This window comes from Ahaetulla prasina, chromosome 4 (genome assembly GCF_028640845.1).
Source record: "Ahaetulla prasina isolate Xishuangbanna chromosome 4, ASM2864084v1, whole genome shotgun sequence".
Lineage (NCBI taxonomy): Eukaryota > Metazoa > Chordata > Lepidosauria > Squamata > Colubridae > Ahaetulla > Ahaetulla prasina.
Window position 1 is genome coordinate 139745353 of NC_080542.1, and position 20765 is coordinate 139766117.

A 20765-nucleotide genomic window follows, 5' to 3' on the forward strand; every position below is an offset into this window, starting at 1 on the left:
CCTTCCACCCTTTATAAGGTAGGTAAAATGAGGACCCAGATTGTTGGGGGGGCAATAAGTTGACTTTGTAAAAAATATACAAATAGAATGAGACTATTGCCTTATACACTGTAAGCCGCCCTGAGTCTTCGGAGAAGGGCGGGGTATAAATGTAAACAAAAAAAACCTCACTTTGCAACTGTCTAGCTTAGAGAGAGAAATTTTGGGCTCAGATGTGGTTGTAAGTCAAGGTGTGAGTCCACCTATAGCTGGACTCAAGGCAGCATCTGAAGAGCTCCTGGGACTCTTAAGAGAGAGGTTCTTTCTTGCCATGTCCAGCACAATGTCTAGAGATGATGATCCTTGAGTTTTAGTCAATGAAATACAAGGGGTGGGAATCAGCAGAGATAAATTGTAGTTGGCTCTCGACTGAGAAATCTTTTCTGTCACCATAATGCCGTGGTCTTTCTTCTCCCAGTTCTGCTAGGTTTTTCTTCATACCCAGTAGCCTTTAATGATTGAGGGAGAACCCAAAACCTGGATCTACCCACTTAGTTCGCGAATTTCGCCATTGCATCACCCCAGCAGTGATGGGTTTCAATTATTTTTACTACCGGTTCTGTGGGTGTGGCTTGGTGGGCGTGGCATGGTTTGGTGGGCGTGGCTTTGTGGGCGTGGCTGGGGAAGGATACTGTAAAATCTCCATTCCCTCCCAATCAGATGGGACCTGGGAGGCAGAGAATAGATGGGGATGGGGCCAGGCAGCATTTTACTACCGGTTCTCTGAACTATTCAAAATTTCCGCTACCGGTTCTCCAGAACTGGTCAGAACCTGCTGAAACCCACCTCTGCATCCTAGGCTCTGCAGCTCACAGAAAGAGAGAGATTAGCCCTTGTCCACCAGTGAATTTCTGTGGCTACGAAGGGATTAGAACCACCTCTCAATTACAGCCCTAATCTCTTCTGCTCTGCTGGCTTTTAGTATCTGAATTCTTTGGATCACCAAGAAGCCTTGCTACTAGACAAGCGCTATCAGTGCTGAATTAAGTCCTGACCTATCAGCAACGTGGCTGCATGGTTAGATTAGCAAAGTAAGCCAAGAGGCCATATGGGATCCCTTTTATTTGTGTTTGTGGACTGACTTTGCAGCAAAGAAAGACAAAAAGTCGTAGCGAGCAATCTCTTACCAGCTGCTGGCCTTTGGGTCCCCATCCCGCATATTGGAGCTTTGCATTGCTAACCTCGGGAGGGTAGAGATTTTGAGGCTCCCTGTAAACGAATAAAACATTGGGAGATTTTAATAAGATCCTGCACCTCCACTGTCCTTAATGGGATCTACTGTGACAAGTTCAAGTTCACCGCTATGTTCTTTACCCTTTATAAAATTGGAGGATACAGAGCCATGCTACACTCCCGTATGCCTGAGAAACATGGATTTTCTATGGAAGGCATGCAAAACGCTTTGACCATTTCCACATGACAAACCTTCGTAAGATATCAGATGAAGTATAGGTAGTCCTCGATTTACGTCCAGGCTCTTTGGGATCAGTTGAAGTCATATTGCCCCCACCCCAAAAGTACTTACAACTCCGTTCTGAATTTACAATGACAAAAATCTCTCAGTGGTCACATGACCATATCAATGCACACATAATCAGGGTTAGAGCATCAGCTGTGAATGTTTCCAAGTTTATCTGACCTGAAAATAATTATGCATAGTTTAGCAAAATAAGAATGAGTTATTCTAGTAAAAGGGAACTTAGAGGTCTTCTAATCCAACCACCTGCTTAGGCAAGAGACCCTATATCATTCCAGACAAGTGGCTGTCCAGTCTCTTCTTAAAATTCTTTAGTGATGGAACACCCACAATTTCTAAAGGCAAGCTATTTAATTGTTATGAGTGTCATGAAATTTCTCCTTAATTCTAATTGGTTCTTTCCTTGATTAATTTCCATCCATTGCTTTTTGTCTTGCCTTCAGGTACTTCGGAGAATAGGTTGACCCCCCTCTTCCTTGTGACAGCTCCTCAAATATTGGAGCATTGCTATCACGTCTAGTCCTTCTTTTCATTAGACTAGACATACCCAATTCCTGTAACCATTCTTATGTTTTACCCTCCACCCCCCTAATCATTCTTGTTGCTCTTCTCTGCACTCTTTCCAGAATCTCGACATCTTTTTTATATTGTGGTGACCAGAACTGGATGCACTAAGTGTGGCCTTGCCAAGGCTTTGTAAAGTGGTACTAGAACTTCATGTGATCATGATTCTATTCCACTTATTAAAGCAGCCTAGGATTGCATTGACTCTTTTGGTTGCTGCTGCACACAGTTGGCTCATATTGGAGTCCACTAGAACTCCAAGATCCCTCTCACAGTTAATGGCATTAAGCCAGGATCCACCTAGTCAGTACCTATAAGTTGGTTTTTCTTGCCTAAGTGTAAAATCTTACTTTTATCTATGTTAAATTTCATTTTGTTAGATAGGGCCCAATATTCAAGTCTGTCAAGAACATTATGGATCTTGAGATTGTCTTATGGGGCTGTTGGCTATTTCTGCCAGCTTAGTGTCATCTGCAAATTTGACAAGTTCCCATTTTATTTCCTCATCTAGATCATTTATGAAGATATTGAAGAGTACTGTGCCTAAGACATAACCTTGGGGTACCCACTGCTTACTTCCCTCCATATGGATGTAGTTCTGTCAACAACTACATGTTGAGTATGATGTGTCACTCATTTACAAACCCATCTGGTGGTAGTGCTGTCTATCCTACATTTTTCAAGCTTTCCAAGAAGTAGGTTTGTGACCTACTTTATCACTCTGTTGGGGCACCTACCCTATGGAACGAACTGCCTCTGGGGCTACGCCTTCTTCCCGACCTCCGGGCCTTTAAGCGCGAGCTCAAGACTTTTTTGTTTCAACGAACAGGGTTGGCCTAAGAGTAATTTTTAATTGAGTGGTTTTATTTCTTGTTATTTTAATATTCGGCCTTATGGTTTCAGATTTTTAAATTTCAAATATTGTGTTTTAATTTTTGTATATGTCTTTTTAACTTGGCTGTAAACCGCCCTGAGTCTTCGGAGAAGGGCGGTATAGAAATGTAAATAATAAATAAATAAATAAATGCTTTACTAAAACCTAAGTATACTATTCCGCAGCATTTCATGATCCAGTAATTTAGTCCCTTTGTCAAAGAATGAAATAAGATTTGTTTGGCATGATCTGTTTTTGATGAACCCCTGGACTGCAAGGAGATCAAATCAGTCCATCCTAAAGGAAATCAGTCCTGACTGTTCTTTGGAAGGACACATCCTGAAGTTGAAGTTCAAATACTTTAGCCACTAAATCAGAAGACAGGACTCACTGGAAAAGACCCTGATGTTGGGAAAAAGTGAAGGCAAAAGGAGAAGACAGCAGAGGATCAGATAGCATTAGATGCAATGAACATGAATTTGAGCAAGCATAACAGTGGAAAACAGAGAAATCTAGCATGCTATTGTCCATGGGGTTGCAAAGAGTCAGACACCACTTAGTGGCTGAGCAACAACAGCACACATTCTTTCCTGCCTATTTCTTGTTGACCTTCTGTATGTTCTTTTGGTTTTCCATCTTTAGTAAATGAAATCAATTTAGCATTGAAGAATCTATGTTCTTTGACTCTTGGATCATTCCTTTATGATCTAATTTGTAGAGTCTTGACCTATAAACAAAAAGATGGGGTGTACATTTGCCACTATAACGCTAAATACAATAAAGTCTCTTTGATTCCCCTTACGTTCAAGGTAATTTGAACTTAATGGCATTATTTAACTATTTAACATTAATGATGTTAATTACTTTCCTTTTCATTTACTTAATTTCTCCCAGGATATTTATTGAGTTGGAATGCATGCAGTGGCTAGCTCTCAAAAATTGTGTGTGTGTGTGTGTGTGTGTGTTGAGAAAGAGAGAGAGAGAGAGAGAGAGAGAGAGAGAGAGAGAGAGAGGAAGGAAGAGAGAGGGAGATTATATCACACAATTTAGCCATGGTGCAAGATAGAAACTTCTAAACCTATAATTATCTAAGTTTTAGTATTCTAGAACAGGTAGTCCTTGATTTATGATTACAATTGAGCCCAAAATTTCTGCTACCAAGCGAGACATTTGTTAATTGAGATTTTCCCCATTTTACAGCCTTTCCTGCCACAGTTATTAAGTGAGCCAGTGCAGCTGTTAAGAAAGTAACATGGTTTTTAAGTGAATCTGTCTTCCCCATTGACTTTGCTTGTCAGAAGGTGATAACATGATCCTGGGACATTGCAACTGTCATAAATATGAGTCTGTTGCCAAGCACCTGAATTTTGATCACATGACCATGGGGATGCTGTAATGGTCGTTAAGTGTGAAAAATGGTCATAAGTTATGAATGAAGACAAATATACATGTCCAAGGATAATGTTGCAGGATCCCATCTGGGTTGGTCACTGGCACCAGAGATGTGGTGGGTTTCTACTGGTTTGCCCCGGTTTGGGCGAACCAGTAGTGGCGGCGGCAGGAAGCTCCGGCCACCCGCCCAGATATCATTATGGATGCTCTGTGGATGCACAGAAGCACCGCACGCAAATGAAGCAACTGCACATGCACGCTCACAGTTCCAAGCCAGTGGTGAAGGTAAGTGGAACCCACTACTGGATCAGAGGTTGCATCTTCCAAGCTTTCGGACTTAATAATATAATAATAACAATGGAGTTGGAAGGGACCTTGGAGGCCTTCTAGTCCAACCCCCTGCCCAGGCAGGAAACTCTGCACCATCTCAGACAGATGGTTATCCAACATTTTCTTAAAAATTTCCAGTGTTGGAGCATTCACAACTTCTGCAGGCAAGTTGTTCCACTTATTGATTGTTCTCACTGTCAGGAATTTTCTCCTTAGTTCTAAGTTGCTTCTCTCCTTGATTAGTTTCCACCCATGGCTTCTTGTTCTACCCTCAGGTGCTTTGGAGAATAGTTTGACTCCCTCTTCTTTGTGGCAACCCCTGAGATATTGGAAGACTGCTATCATGTCTCCCCTAGTCCTTCTTTTTATTAAACTAGACATACCGAGTTCCTGCAACCGTTCTTCATATGTTTTAGCCTCCAGTCCCCTAATCATCTTTGTTGCTCTTCTCTGCACTCTTTCTAGAGTCTCAACATCTTTTTTACATCTTGTATCTTTTTACTTGTATGGGAGCCCATCTTCAGGGAACCTCTCTCTGACCAGGAGCCCATTTCTTAGGCCTCAATCACTTGAATGGGTCCCTCCTCAGTCAACAGGAGTGCTGATTTACTACCAGCTTATCAAGTACTTAGGAGGTGAGGGGTTGGCAGCAGAAGCCAACAACAGCCAATGACTTAACAGCCAGCCATCAACAGCCCAATCAACATCTAAAAAGCCACATACAGCAGGTACCATATAAATACCATACTCAGAACAGCCCAAAGCACATACTCTGCTAGAGAGAAGTTCTCGGAAGCTGGGCTCCAGTATAAGCCCGAAAACTCAGAAGACAAAATCGCCAGTCCTGATGACCGACCCATATTGGGTCATAAGTAATCCCCCCTCCCCCCGTGTTGTAGTAACTTTGAACTGTTGGAAGATATCTGGGTTCAGTTCCAAGTGTGGAGTAAGACACTGGAAACGTGGAGGCTGATCGGAAAGATGGTTTTAATGGTGAAGCGGAACCGCCAAGCTCGTGTGATTCTGGGTAACTGACCGCATGGAGAGGAAAGTAAGTGTTATTTATACCCTCTCTTGGGCTTTGAACTTAAGCTTCCTGTTCCTGTGGCAAGGGCATGTATTCTATTTGCTGTCAGACTCTCAGGGGGCTAGGCAGGGTTCACAGTGGAGGTTGTCTGAATTAAGGTTGTTTGAACCTTGGGCTGATGTAAAGTCCCCAGGTGATTTCACAATTCAGTGAGCCATGCTGCTAGATAGGTAGAGGGCTAATCCTATTATATCCTGGGGGTCATGTCTTAATCCCGTCATCCTGGAGCTGAAGTTCTAGTTGTCTTGTAGATAGGCTGGTCCAACGTGCACCAAATATCTGCTGGGGACAGGGACCTGCTCTTTGTTTTTAAAAACATGTTTCTCCTTTTCTCATCCAGGGAAATATAATTTTTTTTTTCATTTATATCCTGTCCTTCTCCGAAGACTCAGGGAGGCTTATACTATGTTAGCAATAGTCTTCATTCTATTTGTATATTTATATACAAAGTCAACTTATTGCCCCCAACAATCTGGGTCCTCATTTTACCTACCTTATAAAGGATGGAAGGCTGAGTCAACCTTGGGCCTGATGGGACTAGAACCTGCAGTAATTGCAGGCAACTGCTGTTAATAACAGACTGCATTAGCAGTCTGAGCCACAGAGGCCTAGTCTGTGTGTAATATTATGCCTTTTTAATATTTCCTAGAATATTTCATTCTCCTAGGAGAGGGGTGGGTGCTAACTTTCTACAGAACAGTCACTAAATTAATGGTTGTAAGACAAGGACCCCTTGTACTTATCATTTGTGGCTCCAGTTCTCTCAATTTTGTTGTACTGGGTTCATATCTGGTCAGTGACCATATCAAAGTGATCTATTTTAAGTTCACTTTCAAATGCAAAATGGAATGTCATCCAGCTTTAAAGGTGAATGGGTGGGTTTCACTCATTCCCCTTCTTCAATTTTGCAATTTTGGCTGGGAAATTCTGGGAGTTGGAATCCAGCCAGCTTAAAGCTGTTAAGGTTAAGAAGCACCTGACTAGGTGGCTCAGTGGCTAAGACAGTGAGCTTGTCGATCAGAAAGGTCGGCAGTTTGGCAGTTCGAATCCCTAGTATTGGTCTCCTGCATGAACAGGGGGTTGGACTGAATGACCTCCAAGATCCCTTCCAACTCTGTTGCTGTTAAACTGCACTGCTCCAAACTAACAGTAATATTTTTACTATCCAGAAAGAAAACAAGAAATAAAGAGTGCAAGGGGAAAAAAATTGAATTTCTGGGTTACATTGTGAAGTGACATTTGGATGGGCTATTTCATAATTGCATGCCGCAATTGGATGACTAATTTGGCATCATGTGCTGTGATCTATTTTGATGGTCTATTTCTATTTCTTTCCTGGGCAGAGTATCACAGCTCATTAAGGAAATCAGGCTTCTAAATAATGACCTGGAATGCCTTTTTCTCACTGTTCATCTCTCATTAATACAGCTTTTTTAAAAATAAAATGTCAGGTTCAAGGCACATAGAAAACTGCTTGAATACACTTATCTTGAACCAGCTGTTTTTTAACAGCAGTTTTGTTTTAATATTCTGACCCAGGCAAACTCAGTCACAATTTCAGCTTGGAAACTGTTGATTAAGCTGAATCTAAACAAACAAACAATAATGCTAAAGAATTAGTTGCTATAGAGATATGCCTCCCCCATTTTTCCCCTCTTGAACTCTCAGACTAGTGAGTTTGCAGGTATTAATTTTGTCTGGGCCTTTTTATTAAAGGACTCACACCCAATGGGAATGTATATTTTTAAAAAATTAATGTTTTATTTACTATTGACCACTAGGGGGCACTGTATAACTAGTACTGGGACTCGTCACTACCCTCCATTTTGAACTGTTTCCTTTTACTAAATCACAACTCCTTACCAAGATTCCAAATCTTTTGTCTATGGATTCAACACCTAGTAAGCAGTGATAGTGACAGACACATAGACAGACTCACTCCCTTCTCATGCCTATGTGTCTTCCTCAATCTTGGGTCCTCTACCAGAGACCTGGGAGTTTGAGGGTTCTGCGGGTGATTTCAGCTGTTCCTACCATTGTATTGTCTGGAAAGAGAACTCTGATATTCCTGAGATGTGTTGGAGCCCCTCTTCAAGCTTAGGAGTCACAACTATGAGTGCTCCTACCATCATTGGAACGACTTTGGACTTGACTTTCCACACTCTCTCTAGTTCCTCATTCAAGTACAGTATCTCCTGCTACTTTTCCAACTTCTCATCGTACTTCTTCCTGATTTATTTATTTATTTATATTTATTTATTTTGTCACAACAATATATGTAACTATCACACAGAAAGGTTATATAGTATATAAAGGTATAAGCATATTTATATATATAGGAAGAAGAAAAGAAAAACAATAGGACAGGAACGGTAGGCACGTTTTTGCGCTTATGCACGCCCCTTATGGTCCTCTTAGGAATGGAGTGAGGTCAATAGTAGAAAGTTTTTGGTTAAAGCTTTTAGAAAGCTTTTGGTCTTGTCGAAGGCAACGGAGTTCCAAGTTTTCCAAGCCCAGGATTTCAAGTCTAGTGGGATAAGGTATTTTGTTGTTTACAGAGGAATGGAGAACTCTTCTTGTAAAATATTTCTGGACACGTTCAATTGTATTGATGTCAGAGATATGGTGAGGGTTCCAAACAGGCGAGCTGTATTCTAGAACTGAATACTGTATTCTAGAATTGAATACTGAAGTTGAGGTCACTTGGCACTGCTGCATCTATCATCACCACAGTCCTCTGTTTTTTGTCTACTGTCACGATGTCTGGTTTAATGACCAGAACTCGCCTGTCCCACAGGGATCTGGAAGTCCCACAGGATCTTAGTTCTCTTATTCTTCATGACTTTCTGTGAAGCCGCCTACTTGGGATAGTGTGGCATGTCAAATTTTTCAGCTTTCAATTTCCAAACATTAAGGGTGCTCAAAAGTTGTGACGTGCCTTGTCATATTTTGGTTACCTTAGTATAATTTGGATGTGCTTGGTAAGTAACTACGTAAATATCATGACTTTTTAAACACTTTGCTTGTTTTATTTGGGATAAATAAAATTTATCTTTGCTGGCTGAGGAACTCTGGGAGTTGAAGTCCACAAGTCTTAAAAGAGCCAAGTTTGCAGACCCCTGGTCTAGCCCATACACGTTATACGTTGCATAATGAAACCTCTTCAGGAAAATAACCAAGATCAGAATGTAGCCCTAATAATGCTTAATAATGCTTGTTTGATGCAACGGAAGGCCACTTTTTTTTACTGCATCTGATACACATAAAATTGTGCTTTCTGTGTACCACACAAACGATGTGGCTACCATCTTGACTTCTTTGACCAAGAAACACCCTTGGGAATGTATGTTTTCTGAGAAAACAGTCAAAAGAGTTAGTGAAGCAAGAAGAAGTGCCCAACACACATGCAAATAAATGAATTGGCGAAATCGCCCGCATATCCTTCTTAGATACACCATGTACAATGTGCCTCCATGAAACACGTAGGTTTTAGATGGTTGCTTGCCTTTCCATTGCCTTCAATTCCTAGCCATGAGATGGGCAGAAATGACACCCTATTTTTTGGCAGCAGCAGGTTAGATGACACTCCAAATTAGGAAAAGATCAAAGAAGACAATTCATCTTTGGTCTCCTTCTAAGCTTGGCAGGCAACTAAGTATAAATCAGGATGAGCAAGCTGCTTCTTCTTGCAGACAAAAGAGGGGAAAAAAGGGAATGAATTTGGGAAGACAACAAGGAAAAAAATATGTATCAAGGACTCCCTGGAAATCTGACATTGACCAGAGTTCTGGCTGACATTGGGCATTACTGTTTGAACGAAATTTCTCCGTAAATAGGTAATAATGTATGCAAGTAATCTTCAACATATCACCATAATGGAGTCTGCCCATTATGATCATATACAGATCCCTACAGATTATCAGAGTTGGAAGGGATCTTGTAGCAGTGGTGAAATGCAATTTTTTTTACTACCGGTTCTGTGGGCGTGGCTTGGTGGGCGTGGCAGGGGAAGGATACTGCAAAATCTCCATTCCCTCCCTGCTCCTGGGGGAGGGATATTGCAAAACCTCCATTCCCACCCCACTCTGGGGCCAGCCAGAGGTGGTATTTGCCGGTTCTCCATACTACTCAAAATTTCCGCTACTGGATCTCCGAACTACTCAAAATTTCCACTACCAGTTCTTCAGAACTTGTCAGAACCTGCTGGATTTCACCCCTGCTTTGTAGGTCATTTAGTCCAACCCCCTGCTCAAGCAGGAGACTCTACACTATTTCTGACAAATGGCAGTCCACTCTTTGTGAAAGCCTCCAGTGATGAAGCTCTCATAACTTCTGAAGACAAACTGTTCCATTGGTTGATTGTTTTCACTGTCAGAAAATTTCTCCTTATTTCCAGGTTGAATCTCTCTTTGATCAGTTTCCATCCATTATTCCTTGTCTGGCTTTCTCTCCCCCTCCTCCTATTTGAGCCCCTCAAATATTGGAACCCTGCTATCATGTCTCCCCTGGTTCTTCTCTTCACTAGACTAGCCATGCCCACTTCCTCAAACCATTCATCGTATGTTTTAGCCTCCAGTCCCCTAATCATCTTGGTTGCTCTTCTCTACCCATATATCGTGATGGTTGTACATTGGGTTAGTTACATGACCAACTTGATTTTATGACGTTTTCTGCAGCAGTCATTAGGTGAACATAATGGTTATTAGACAAATGCTATGACTGTTAAGCAAACCCATTATTTGCGATGGCTTTTGGCAAAACCATTGATCACACAATGTTGCAAATTGCCATAAATGCAGTTGTGTTACTGATGTCTAATCACTTCACCGTAGGAGGAAGCAATTCTTGGAACTTTGGGACTGGGTCTTAACTCCCTTTTTCAGGTAGGTCGTAACTTTGAATGGTTGCTAATGATTGGTTGTAAATTGAGGATTACTTGTCCATGTAAATAAACCCAGACTACCTTGACATCCTTCCAAAAGAAAGTAAGCAAGCATAAAAGATGTTCCTCGGGAACTTCTTGTCCCTTGAGCATCTCCTCAATTTCAGATTAATTTTTTGTGACGGATCAACTTATTCTGTTTTTGCCACAGCTTTAAAGCATTTAATTAACTAGAGACGGATCATCTTGCTTCAGGTTTTTGGAAAAAGTCCCCTAACGTCATTTGTTAGGAATTAACACACAAGTCCAGTTACAAGATAACCTGTCTTGAAGTGACAGTCTTGGGAAAACTATCCAGATGAGATGTGTTTTGCAGAAATATTGAAATTAATTTTTTGCAAAATTTAATGGCTAATTATCCGGCCTTGATTGTACTATCTCTTTGAAGCTGTTTTAGTGCATTAGTGTTGTGCCAGTTTATACCAGGATTGCTTAATGGCAGCTTATTCCTGCATAGGTAGTTAGATTTACTTTGTTTATCATTTGGGGAGTATAAATAAAAGAAGGACATCAATAGCTCATTAACAAATGTATCAATTATGTTTACGGGCCACAGTTCTACATGAAGCAATACAACAAAGCAACTCTTGTCCAGTGGTCTGCTTAAATATAATTATGAATTCAGCAAAGAACTGAAGAAAATTAAGTGCAGGAACTGGGTATGTCTAGTTTAACAAAAAGAAGGACTAGGGGAGACATGATAGCTGTGTTCCAATATCTCAGGGGATGCCACAGAGAAGTGGGAGTCGGGCTGTTCTCCAAAGCACCTGAGGGTAGAACAAGAAGCAATGGGTGGAAACTGATCAAGGAAAGAAGCAACTTAGAACTAAGGAGAAATTTCCTGACAGTTAGAACAATTAATCAGTGGAACGACTTGCCTGCAGAAGTTGTGAATGCTCCAACACTGGAAATTTTTAAGAAAATGTTGGATAACCATCTGACTGAGATGGTGTAGGGTTTCCTGCCTGGGCAGGGGGTTGGACTAGAAGGCCTCCAAGGGCCCTTCCAACTCTGATGTTATGTTATGTTAAGTTTCACAGACCACCAAATGTCAAGACCACAGAATGGAAGAGTCAAAAGGGAGCTTAAAGGCCATCTATTCCAACCACCTGTCCTGTGAATCTCCTACTATGGATCCCAAAACATGGCAATCTGACTTCTGTTTAAATGCATCCAGTGATATCTGTCCCAGAAAAAAAATACTGTTTATCTTTAATCCGTAAGATGTACCTCAGATCTGATATTTCAATATTTTTTAAAATATATAACTTAAAGTATGATCAAGAAGGAAAAGTTCAATGGTAATTCACAATAGGTGTTCCAGCCTGAAAACATGTGCAATTTTGTGTTAATTGCTGAATGTGGATTATTTACTGTTTTGGGTTTTTAATTGCTATTAAAAATTAAGCATTTGTATTTTTAAACTATTAGCAATTCTATTTTTATGAGACTTTCAATCACTCACAAGAGGGCTATCAATCCTACTGCTAATGGTAATTACCACAACAATTCTACTTATTATAATTAACTGGATAGTCCCTTTAAGTTCCCACCAATGGTAACTGTTGGTTGCCTTTAACTATAAGAAACATGGTTTTTTTTAGCTTAACATATTGGATAACCTGATTAATTGCTAAATTAATTAAATTAATTGTCTAGATGTATTTCACGAGAAAAGTCTTGCACTCTTCCGTACATAATAGAATTCCCTATGCTACTAGGCTCAAAATTCTCATTTTGGATAACTTAGAACTGCGTCGCTTGCGGTCAGACCTAGGTATTGCATACAAAATTATAGATAGTAATGTTTTAACTGTAAATGACTTTTTTTGTTTTAATCGCTAACAACCGCTTTAAACTCATGTAAATCATTGTAAACTTGACTGTAAAAAATATGATTTCTGTAATAGAATTATCGAAGTCTGGAATGCCCTACCTGATTCAGTTGTTTTAGCTACCAATTTTCACAATTTCAGTCACAAATTGACCTCTGTGGACCTTACTTAATACTTAAGTGGTCAGTCGAGGGGGTGTGCATAAGTGCACTAACGTGCCTATTGTCCTTGTCATTGTATTTTTATTCTTTTATTCTTGTTTTTGTTTTTGTTTGACAAATTCTAATAAATAAATAAATCTCAGTTCTTCCTTTATTACTTTACAGTTCAATGCTTTCTGAAAATATAGAAAATAAATTAACTGAGGAATCCTGCACTGGGAGAAAACAGGAATACAAGGCAAAACTGGGCAAGGACCATTGGCTGATGAAAGCAATAAGAAATAACTTGCTTAGCTTAGGAAAGTGTGGAATTACCCAAAAACTTTCTTGTTCTTTGCCATATCTTTTCAGATCTGGCCTATTTTGAACCACTGACATCAGCAGAGCCAAGTTTGCTCTAGTGGCTAAGGCACCAGGCTAGAAACTGTGAGACTGTGAGTTCTAGTCCTGCCTTAGTCATGAAAGCCAGCTGGGTAACCTCACTCTCAACCCAATTCACCTTACAAGGTGTTACGGGCATGTGTGCTGGATATATTTGTCACCTTGAGTATCAAATAATAAAAACAATAAAGGCAGGATACAAATAAACAAATAAATTATAAATTAGTCCTTGACTTATTACCGGTTTCATAGTGGCCATTCAAGGTTACAATCTACCTGAAAAAGGAGAGTTACAACCCAGTTCTGAAGTTCTTAGTCAAATGACTGTATTTTGGGTGCCCAGCAACATGGGCTCATTTAGAGTTGTGTCTTACAGTCACATGACCATGATTTAAGAATGGTTTTGCTGAAAACCTGCACTTCCAGTTTCTAGCCAAATAATTGACATAGCAAATCAGAGATTCGCTTAACAACGGCTGCAAAAAGGCCATAAAATCAGGGTGCCCATGTGACCAACCATTTTAACAAGTGTTTAGACATAATGTGATGGGCGGGCTCAGTGATGGGTTGTGGCCGATTGTGGGCAAAGCGCATGCAAGAAGCGAACCAGTGGTAACACTGGTTAGAACCCACCGCCGAGGGGGCTCCATTACAGTCGTATGTCAAGGACTACCTGTATGTAAACCTCAAAACTGACTTCCATGGATCATAAAGGTGCAGAGAAGAGCAACAAAGATGACTAGAGGCCTGAAGGCTAAAACATATGAAGAATACTTGCATAAATCAGATATGTCTGGCTTAATGAAAAGAAGGACTAGGGGGCAACATGAGAGTAGTATCTAAGGGGCTGCCACAAAGAAGAGGAGGTCAAGCTATTCTCCAAAGCACCTGAAGGTAGGGCAAGAAGCAATGGATGGAAACTAATCAAGGAAAGAACCACCCTAGAACTAAGGAGAAATTCCTTGGCAGTTGAGAACAATTAATCAGTAGAACAACTTGTCTCCAGAAATTGTAGGGGCTTCAACACTGGAAGTGCATAAGAAGAGATTGGACAACCATTTGTCTGAAATGGTATAGTGTTTCTGCTTGAGCAGAGGATTGGACTAGACGACCTCCAAAGTCCCTTCCAATTGTGTTATTCTGTTATAACCACAATCAGGTTCAGGCAGATGCTAAAGGGATCTACCACAACAGAGAGTAGATCAATCTTAGTAACATGGGTGTTCTGAGCCACGTACAGAAGAATTTGTATGATGATCGTGGATCAACAGTTAAAGTGGAGCAGAGAGCAACTAAATGATTTGGAATGGAATTAGGAATGGACCAAGGTTGTCTCTTGTCATCTATGTGCACAATACATCTTGAGAAATACCGGATCTCAGGACACAAGATATTGGAATTACAATGAGAGAGACATCAGCCACCTCAGATATGCTGATGATACCACTTCCGTAGTTAGAAGCAACAAAGGCTTAAAAAAAACATGTTGTAGGTCAGGGGTGTCAAACTCAATTTCATTGATGGCTGTATCAGGGTTGTGTTTGACCTTGGAATGCCGGGGTGGGCGTGGCTGGGTTCGGAATGTCCGGGGTGGGGGTGGCCATTTTGACATCACTTATATAGTGGGTGCCTGTGGTGGCCTGAGCTTTCTGCCAGTGGAAACGGGCTCCTGAGCTCCATTTCCGGCTCCAACGCCTCCTGCAACCCTCTTCTGGGGGTGTCAGAGGCACTGCTGGCCAGTCCTTCACTATTTCCAGGGCGGCCCCTGCAGGCCATATCTAAGAACCCTGCGGGCCAGATCCTGCCTGTGGGCCTTGAATTGAACACCCCTGTGGTAGATGAAAGAAGAATGCAAAATGGTTCTATTGCTGAAAATTAAAACAAATAAAATAAGATTATATAAACAGGCATTACCAATCCAAGGCAAGTAACTGAAGTAGTTAATAGATTTTATCGTTAAAAAAAAATTCACACAGTTATAACCATGCTATAGAGAGACATCTGCTCCTGGGGAGGCAAGTATGAACTATCTAGACAAAATATTAAAACTCAGCGACTTCGTACTAGCAACAAAGGCACATATTGCCAAGGTTATAGTTTTCACGGCGGTAGCATATGGCTGTAAAAACTGGACTGTCTAAAAGACTGAATTAATGGTTGCTTCTGAATTGTAGTCCTAGAGACAACTAGAATGAATCATTCACTATGAGATGACTTTAAAAAAAACAACAACTCTGCAATAGAAGCACTGATAATGAAGCCAAAGCTTAAATATTTTGCACCCATTATGAGAAGACAAGAGCCATTAGAGAAGACCCTGATTTTGGAGGCCAATGAAAAAGAAGTTAATAGAAGACAAGGTGAATGGATTGTATTTTTGAGGGCATTAAGGATGAGTGTCCAAGAACTCAAAAAAGCAATCCGGGGCAGAAAATCCTGGAGAAATGATGGCCACAGTCACAAAGAGTCACGAACACCAAAAGATCCATGCAGAAATTTATTCAGTTCTTCTTCTGCTTGAAAAATAGGTTTTCCATTGCTCAAAATGGGGCTGCTCATCACTAGAATTTTAGTTCGATTATTTGTATGCCTCACTCTGTAAGAAAAGGAGGATCCTAGAAAGACCACTAGGTGGCGCTCTGGCTTAACCTGAATTTCACTCCCATATTTAGGAAAAGAACAGAAAAGCAAATGGAAACAGAGAACCCAGAGGTTGTGTTTCCAGCTCTGCCAATAAACTGCTAATTTGAGAATCGGCTTCTGAAAACAGAGACATTCAAGAGGTGGTCCTGTTGCAAAAATAAGAATAATAAAAGATGCTCTGGATAACGATTGTGGAGTGAACCTGGTCTCACTCCAAAGGCTAGGAAGCTCTAAGATTGCAAAATGTTACAGAGTGCGGCATAGCTGCTAAGAATAATGCTAAAGTGGGAATGATTAAAAACCAAACATTTGAGTTAGAAACGATACCTATGAAATGGTTTTCCTCATCAAGTTGGGCCACCGACAATCAACTGACTTTTTAATAAAATAACCCAAGCCAAACCAATCCTAGAAATAAGAGGTCATTTCTGAATCACAGGCACTTAATGGATGGCTCAGACTATTTAGCTGGGTGCCTTTTTTGGGTATGTTTTGCACCACTTCTTCAACAGTTTGCAGTATTTTAAATTTAATTTAGACTCATGTTTGAAAAGAGGCTGTTTAGCCATAGGTGCAGGCGTGAAATCCAGCAGTTTCTGACAGGTTCTGAAGAACAGGTAGCGTAAACTTTGAGTAATTCAGAGAACTGGCAAATGCCACCTCTGGCTGGCCCCAGAGTGGGGTGGGAATGGAGATTTTGCAGTATCCTTCCCCCAGGAGTGGGGTGGGAATGGAGATTTTGCAATATTCTTCCCCCAAGAGTGGGGAGGGAATGGGGATTTTGCAGTATCCTTCCCCTGGAGTGGGGAGGGAATGGAGATTTTGCAATATCCTTCCCTCAGGATGGAGTGGGAATGGAGATTTTGCAGCATCCTTCCCCTGACACACCCACCAAGCCACACCCACAGAACCAGTAGGGAAAAAAATTGAATTTCACCCCTGCATAGGTGCTTGTATATATTTTACTCTGAAAGAGATATATTTTAAGCTCTTTTTTTTAGCCAAGAACCGCACCCTAAAAGAAACCTTCGCGCTAGAGAAACAGTCAAACATACCTATAATTTTGTGTGTGTGTGTTTATGTGGGGCATAGACGAAGTTCTACTCCCAGAGAACTAGCCAAATTGTAACACCTTTCTGAAAAAAACAGCAGGGGCGGATAGTCTCATGGGGGGGGGAGGAATAATCTTGGGGGTGGGAGCTGTTTCAAAGACAGGGACCACCTGAGAAGATGACCATCTTCCTGAAGATGACATAAGCATCTAGAATAAGCTGAAAATCATGGCACATGCATCATGATATCATCACAGAAATAATCAGTGTATCTATCCTCTTAAACCATCTTCACTATGCTGTAGTGCAGGACTGTCAAACTCCTGGCCCACGGACTGGATGCGTCATAGCACTGGCCACGCCCACGCCTGGTTTAGCAAAGGGGAAAAATGTCTTGACATGTGTTGTGATGCCACCATGATGACGCGAGTTTGACACCCCTGCTGCAGTGGGTCTTCTCTTGTTTAAAGTCGTGTAAAAACCATTTGGAAGCTTCAAGTGGTCCAGAATCAACCGTCCTGAGTAGTGACATGAATGACTAAGTATCCCTGCATAAATACTTCTATTTGTGGAGCCCATCATTTCCTGGATGTCAAAGTGCTTGGCAGAAGTGACAAGCACTTTGACAAAATGCTTGTCAAAGAATGACATGTGGCAGTTCGTCCAAGTTGAGTTCATTATTGTTTCACACCTATAGACAGAATCTTGCCAAACTAAAGACTCTACTGTCTGCTTCTGAGAACTATTAAGTTGTGATTGTCTTCCTCTCACACATAATATTTGGGCTGAATTGTTTTGTACTCCTCTGGAATGAGCCTCTCCTGTCCTGGGAATCCACTTCTGCGATACATTCCATCACAATACTGGTTGTCATTTTTAAAACCCTATATTTCTTAGGATCTGGGCTCCACAGCTGTTGTGGTCCGTCAGCAGCCTATGGAGCTGGCAATGGAGTTGGACAGCGATGAGGCTGAGGTGAGGCCAGGGCCATCGGGAAGTGAGGTGTGGACTCCAGAGCCTCCAGAGACTGATAGTAGTGAGGCAGAGGAACAGGAGGAGCCTGTTCCTAATGCATGCATGAGAAGAGCTGCCAGAAGGCAAGAGCAGCTCAAGCAGAGAGGACAACTCGGGAGTACGGCCAAGAGATGATTGGCCCCTCCCATAAGGCTTAAAACAGACCAGCACTGGCGTTTCAGCTTTGCCGGAAAACAAGGTTGTAGCTGCGTCTTCTGCTCTATCTTCTGTTTCGTGTACGTCTTTGTTTTTGTGGCTTCTGGACGTTTGTCAGGAAGGGCCTTTGGCAGTTTGCCTAATTGGACTAAGGTTTGCGAGATAACTAAGGAATTTGTGTTGGGAGGCATTTGTTTTACTTGGAGATGAATGACGCTGGGAATGAAGTATTTCCCAGCTGTTCGAATAAAGTTTGTTTTTCCACGGACTAAGTTTATTGCTACCTACTTGGGCCTGGGTCACAACAACAGCACCCCCTATTCCCATTGGCTTCTGTTCATCTAGTATGTTCTAGGACAGTAGGGATTCTCTGGGTGACTTCCCCCCAAAAATGTCATCTGTTCTGGATTGATTCTGGGAAAAATAATACTGTGGTACAGAATCTACACCGTATTAGCTTCTTAATATGCATTTGACTCCCTATACCGAGTGCCGAAAAGAAAGCACACTCGCAACCCAGAAGAGAAGCTGCCCAGGGGGCATGCGCGTGCCGGAAAATGAACTTCTGGTTTCCGGCGCATATTTTCTGGTTACTGGTGCGCATGCGCGCGTGACAATCAACTGTCCGGTGCAAATGCTCACCCCAGAAAATGGAAGATCAGCTCTTCCAGTTTCTGGCACTGCTGCACAGATGAAGGCCAGCCGATTGTCACACGTGCATGTGCGGCAGAAACCAGGGAGAGGAATGGGTGACGCAGCTTGTGCCAGGTGACATGGCTCCACCTGCCACTTCGGGCATGTGTGCCATAGGTTCACCATTACAGCCCTATACGATCTGAGATCAAGTTTATCATACAGTCTTGGAGACCACACAGAATCATGTGATAAAGGAAGAAATTAGACACCTGCTGAGATTTCTTTCACACGGCAAGAGATGTTAATAAGCAAATGTGGGCTCTTTCACATCCTATCTTAATAGCAATAGCACTTAGACTTATATACCGCTTCACAGTGCTTTTCAGCCCACTCTAAGCGGTTTATTGCCCTTAACAATCTGGGCCCTCATTTTACTTATCTTGGAAAGATGGAAGACTGCATCAATCTGGAGCCGGTGAGATTCGAACTGCAAATTTCAGGCAGACGCAGTCAGCAGAATTAACCTGCAGTACTGCGTTCTAACTATTGACTAAACTATTTACTAAATCTGCACTACTATTAATCTTCTCATCGTTCCCATCACCCATCTCCTTCCACTTAATGACTCCAATTTTGTTGCTTGTATCCTTATATTGATATTGATGGTTTCCTGATTGCTTATTTGTACCCTCTGACTATCATTAAGTGTTGTATCATTAAGTGTTAAATTTGTACCCTATGACTATCATTAAGTGTTGTAAGGGTTGTACCTTGATGAAGGTATCTTTTCTTTTATGTACACTGAGAGCATATGCACCAAGACAAATTCCTTATGTGTCCAATCAGACTTGGCCAATAAAAAAAAAATCCATTCTATTCTATATCAGTAACCACTGTGCCACTGAGGCTTTTAGTTAGTTTATGCATCAAGCTAAGTTGAGTTTGTTTAAACATGGATTTTGAAAAAAGCCACGATTGGCTGGCTTTAAAGAGCATACTAAGACATTATCTGTGGTTCACTAACCATGCTGGCTTAATTCATATAACATAAGCTAAGCAAAACTCATTTCTTTTCTTGCATGAATGAAAGACTTAGTTTATGAATGGAACGTGTGTTAACAAAGACTAATGAAGCAGAATGCTTTGTTGCTATTTATATAATGAACCGTTACCTATAAAACTCTACAGGAATTTTTTTTTTTTTAAAGGCAATGGTATTTCCATGCAATGGAAATTTCATTCCATTCCATGCAATGGAAATTTCTCCAGCAATGGTGCTGGAGAAGACTCCTGCGAGTCCCTTGAACTGCAAGGCGAACAAACAAGTCAGTTCTAGAGGAGATCAACCCTGACTGCTCTTTAGAAGGCCAGATCCTGAAGATGAAACTGAAATACTTTGGCCACCTAATGAGAAAGAAGGACTCGCTGGAGAAGAGCCTAATGCTGGAAAAGATTGAGGGCAAAAGAAGAAAGGGATGACAGAGAACGAGGTGGAGTCACTGAAGCAGTAGGCGTGAGTTTAAATGGACTCCAGAGGATGGTAGAGGACAGGAAGGCCTGGAGGAACGTTGTCCATGGGGCCGTGATGGGTCGGACACGACTTCGCAACTAACAACAACAAATTTCCATAGAAGATGCCAAAAGTATCAAAATGGTGGCCATGGCTGCACAATTGAAGACCCTGGAATGTATCCTAACTAACATCTTAACTTTTTCTATCCCTGTTTCAAGGGAAACTTCATTATAAGTTTTTTTAAATTTTTATTTTATTATAAAATCTGCTTAATGGCTGGAGTTTGCGAATAGTTGCCCTGTGCTCAATATCTAGTGATCCCTCCCTCCTACCCAATTATCCCATATAAGCCAAAAACAGCAACACATGGAATGAAGAGTTTTCACTCTATCACTTACCCGTTAGGCAGCTTTCTGAGGACATAAAAAGCTGTGTATGAATACCGGTACATCTACAAAATAAAATAATGAGAGAGATTAAAAAACGAGATTAGTCATGACAAGACATGGATGGTTGCTTAAAACTTAGTGTAAAAAAAGTAGGTTCAGTTGCGTTTATTAAGGTGGGGATGGATGGGAAAGGCATAAAAATTAATTTTCTTCTGTTGGAGCAGAGGGAATCAATCTACCTTCTGCTGCTGTGAGAGTTTTGCACCTGGTCGGGTGCTTT

General features: G+C 41.3%; 1 protein-coding gene across 1 annotated transcript in view; it reads right to left on the reverse strand.

Annotated features, from left to right (window-relative positions):
• Positions 1-20765, reverse strand: part of DPP6 (dipeptidyl peptidase like 6) — a 487048-nt gene that overhangs the window by 138424 nt on the left and 327859 nt on the right. Inside the window, exons 6-7 of the mRNA XM_058181717.1 lie at positions 20495-20547; positions 1167-1248 (exon numbers count right to left, since the gene is read on the reverse strand). Coding sequence (XP_058037700.1) covers positions 1167-1248; positions 20495-20547 — 135 coding nt within the window. The remainder of the gene's footprint in view (positions 1-1166; positions 1249-20494; positions 20548-20765) is intronic.